The sequence below is a fragment of the Lathyrus oleraceus genome, chromosome 7 (genome assembly GCF_024323335.1).
Source record: "Lathyrus oleraceus cultivar Zhongwan6 chromosome 7, CAAS_Psat_ZW6_1.0, whole genome shotgun sequence".
In the NCBI taxonomy this organism is placed as follows: Eukaryota; Viridiplantae; Streptophyta; class Magnoliopsida; order Fabales; family Fabaceae; genus Lathyrus; species Lathyrus oleraceus.
In genome coordinates this window covers 44429270-44433551 of record NC_066585.1, presented here as the reverse complement: position 1 = coordinate 44433551, position 4282 = coordinate 44429270, and the positions used below count along the sequence as shown (strand labels likewise).

General features: G+C 41.8%; 1 protein-coding gene across 1 annotated transcript; it reads left to right on the top strand.

Moving 5' to 3' along the window:
- Positions 1-1200: 1200 nt before the first annotated feature.
- Positions 1201-2271, top strand: LOC127101932 (pollen-specific leucine-rich repeat extensin-like protein 2). Its single transcript, XM_051039358.1, has 2 exons — positions 1201-1764; positions 2014-2271. Exons 1-2 carry the CDS (start codon positions 1201-1203, stop codon positions 2269-2271), a joined length of 822 nt encoding a protein of 273 aa, XP_050895315.1.
- Positions 2272-4282: the final 2011 nt, after the last annotated feature.

Below are 4282 nucleotides of genomic sequence, written 5' to 3'. Positions count from 1 at the left end.
GTATTGTGTGAGTCGCTAGTGGATTTTCAAAACATGAAGAAGAATGGCGTAGACCTAACTGAAGAGTTAAGGTTGCAAGGGTGGGAAACCTATTTTCAAAGGCTCTGTGGTCCTGTGTACACAAACCTGGTGAAGGAGTTCTGGCATTTCGCAGACTCAGATGATCACTACATTGTCTCTTACGTTCTGGGAGTCAAGATAGTCATCACTGAGAAATCTATCGCCTCTCTTCTTAACATGGAGAAGACAGGAGGAAGACGCAGCTACAACATCAACCCTAGGGCAAAATACTTGTCCCGGGAAATCAACCCTACTATCTTTCAACAGAATGCTAAAGGCAAACACTCAAAGAACAAGCATCTCCATTAGAACCTCTGTGTCTGGTTGAAGATCATCTTAGGCACCATTCATCATCGCCCTGCATCAAACTCTTCTGACTACATCAACACAGATCAGAAGTGTATTCTGTACTGCATCCACAAGGGGCTGAAACTGTGTCTTCCAGCATTGCTCTTCAAGTATCTCAGAGACTCTGTCAAAGATACCAGAAACAACATGAAGACCAGGAACTACATCCCTCTGGGAAGACTTATCTCAGATATTCTTATCGAAAGTGGCTTAGTGGATCACCTTATCCATCTCAGACTAATGGAAGATTTCACTATTGACATTGGGAGGCCTCTGAACGCTCGGAATCTGAAGAGCATGGGGATCATTGATCAAGTCATAGCTAAACCAACACTAGACACCTCTTGGGAAGCACTCAGGGATCATAGGAAGATTCCCAACAGACTCGATCTGTTCTCCAAGATTGACCCTCCAGAAGTGGTAGCTTACTATCTACAGGATCTTGCCAATCAAGGGGTGGACATCTCTAATTTCTCAGTGGACTGGCTACCTGAGCATCCACCACACTTCATGAAGAGGATGTGAGAGCCCTCTGAGAAGTCCAAGAAGGCAAAGAAAGAAAGACCGGGAGGATCCTCTGGGTCAAGACCTCCAACCCCTCTGGATAGCTCTCTAAGTAAGTCTATACCTCTCTCCTGCTCTGTTAAAATAAAACCTATTGCTTCTTATCTTCCCCAAACTACTCCAATATACACCTCCTCTGAAACACCTCCCTAAACCACCAAAACCTCTAACCCACCCTCACTTAAATTCAACCTTGCTACCACCACACTACCCGTTTCTGAAGCAGAAATGCTGAATGAAACTACCTCACCATCATCATCATCCTCACCCCAATCCCCATCATACTATATTCTCTCTTCTGACAATGGACCATCTAACCCTCAATCCCCCACTCTGGCTCATCTACAAGCTCGTGCTCTAGCCTCTCAACAGCCATCACACTCTGAACCTGAACCAGAAGTCACTTCCCCACCCCTTGAACATCAAAATCCAACTACATCTGAACAGCCTCAAACACCATCACCTGCACAACAACCAAATCCACCTCCTGAACAACCAATCAACTCTGAACCTCAACCAATCCACTCACCGGCTGAACCAAATTCACAACCTAAACAAACAACACTGTCCCCCTCTTCCATTCCTACACCACCAACCTCTGTTGCCTCCATCACTCCCACTCTCAATCTTGGTGACACCAATCCACCTTCTCCATCCTCCCCAACCTCTTCCACTGAACCAGAAACAACCTTCCCTACCCTAGAAGAAGCAATAAAAGTTTTTCTAGAGTCTTCAGTAGATAAGATAAAGTCTCTGACTATCAATTCTGGTATCAGTGATGATCCCTCTAAAGTAAGGATCCATTGGAACAGAGTGATCAGTTGGATGACCTCTGAAGCCTTCAAACTGAAAGGCCTCTCTGAATAAGTTCGTAACGACTTCATCAGAGATGCTGGTATAAGGCTCCAAGATCGCCTGGCCAGAGAAGCTGAGGAACAGGCTATGAAGGAAGCATAAGAGAAAGCGCGCCTGAAAGAAGAACAGCGGATCAGAGAAGCTGAAGAAAAAGTTGTTGCTGTTGCGGCTGCTGTTGAGGCTCAGGCTAAAGCGAACGCCGAAACTGAAGAAGCAGCACGTGTTGCTGCAGAGGAAGCTGCCAAGGCCAAAGCTAATGCTCTGACCCAGGGGGAGCACTCCAACTTTGGGTTTGCCCCTATGGTCTTGAAGACTCTAGAGGAGCTACAAAAAGAACAACAAGTGGTTCGAGTTAGGCTAGATCAACAGGACTCGGTCAACATCAACATTCAGAACATGTTGCCTCAGCTGCTACAAAGGATGCCTCCGCCCCCAAACCCTTAGGAACCTAGGCTATTTATTTGTTGCTTCTTCTCCCGATGTTTTTTCTTGCTTTCTGATCTATGCCCTTTGTGCTGCTTATCTGTACTTGTTTTTCTATGCTATATAAATATTTGTTTTTTTTGCTATGTCTTTTTGATTATGACAAAAAGGGGGAGAACTAAAACAACACTGATGGAAGCATAACTAAAACCTGTCAAGGCACTGCAAACATTAAATTATTAAACTAATGACTTAAGATATGCAGGAAAATAGCTAAACCAAGGAAGGTCCGATAAGAACCTCTGATTAACCTAAGGATCTAACTCAGGGGGAGTCCCCTTCCTTATCTGATCTAAGATTGTTTTTTTGTTTCACCTCTGATCTGTCTTGTTTTGTCATCATACAAAAGGGGGAGATTGTAAGAACAAAGTTGGTTCTACAATGTAGCTCTAAGATTTTGATGATAACAAAGGATGAAACAAAAATGGTACCCTAACGAAAATTTTCTTAAGTGTGCAGGACTCTGATCACACAATTAGATAGATAAAACATCAGATACATAATCCAGCTTTAGATCCTACTCAGAGGACACGTAACCAGAAGGTTCTGACTCTAATACAAGCGCTAGCAAAACGAAAAGAAGTCAGAAACTCTGAAAGAGAAAAATAAATCCAGACTCCGAAGATGTACGATCTGAAGAAGTCAAGATTAAAGAGAAACTCTGAGATAATCAGATACAATTAACCTCTGAAGAAGAACACTGCATAGCAAGACTCTGAATACAGGATTCGCTGACTCAGAATGTGTAACCATGAAGAAATCTGCATTTAGAAAGAAACTATTTCTAGAAGGAAATTATGACGCACCCAAAACTGTTTTGGAAAGAAACAAGGAGAGTAATGACATTAATCAGTCTTCAATGACTAAGATTCCGTCATCAACCAACGGTTCTCTCAAACTCTTATATAAAGGATGGAATGCCTCACAAGAAAACACACCTGATACACTCAAGAATACAAATCTCTCAATCATCCTCTTTCACTATTTCACGAGTTGTTGCTCTTACGTGAAAAATTGTTGTTCTTATAATTCTGTAATATTTGCTTATTGTTAGAAGCACTGTGTATTACCAATCATCTCATTACTAAGATACTTCCTCAAGTGACTCTGTGCAGTCTGAATACTTAAGAGGGCTAAGGGATTATTCTCTTAGACGGCTGTTTGTGTAATCTTTCAACATTAGTGGATTAAGTCCTTTTTGAAGGTGAAATCACCTTGGTCGGGTGGACTGGAGTAGCTTTGAATTTCAAGTGAACCAGTATAAAATTTTGTGTCTAATTCCTTTATTCTGAGTGTGTCTATATTCTTAAAAAGTTTTATTTTCCAAAACAATTCAAACCCCCCTTTCTTGTTTTTCTCTACCTTCATTTATTACATAGTATTTTATGTTTATTTGCAGGTATTTATCGATTAAAAGATTTACCGCAAGAAAAATGGAAAATAGCAAAAAGGAAAGAAAAAGGCAAGAAAAGAGAAGAAAATGAGGTTTCCAATGGGATAATGGGCCACCAAAGCAAATGGGCTTGTGGAGCCCATTACCCAAAGGATATGGCGCCCACCACATTGGGCCAAAAGGGAGGTGGCACCCGCCACCAACCCTTGGAAAGTGGTGGGCGGTTACTACAAGAGTGGTGTTTGTCACTCATCATGGAATTAGGGTTGTGGCAACCGCCACAACCTAGTCTTCCTACTTTTCCTCCACTCTTTTAGCCACGGTTTCCACTAACTTCCGCTACAAATGAGGAATATGGAATGGATATAAAAAGGACCATTCAGACTCGCATGAGAGGTCTCTTCTTCCAGTTTTCAAGTTTACGATTAATTTTTGTTCTGCTTTATTTTTCTTTTAGTTTCTAGGCAGTTTCTTACCATTGTAAAATTGATAATTTCTCCACATCGGGGACTATTACGGTTTATTATTTTTATGCATTTGGGATTAAATTGTAAGGGGTATTCATTGCCAAAGCCTGCC

What these genes read in the sequence shown, in the direction of transcription:
- LOC127101932 (XM_051039358.1), top strand. Translation starts at nt 1,201, where the DNA reads ATGCTGAATGAAACTACCTCACCATCATCATCATCCTCACCCCAATCC. An exon ending in TCAGTGATGATCCCTCTAAA is followed by an intron (nt 1,765 to 2,013) that starts GTAAGGATCCAT and finishes GTTGAGGCTCAG; the next exon opens with GCTAAAGCGAACGCCGAAAC.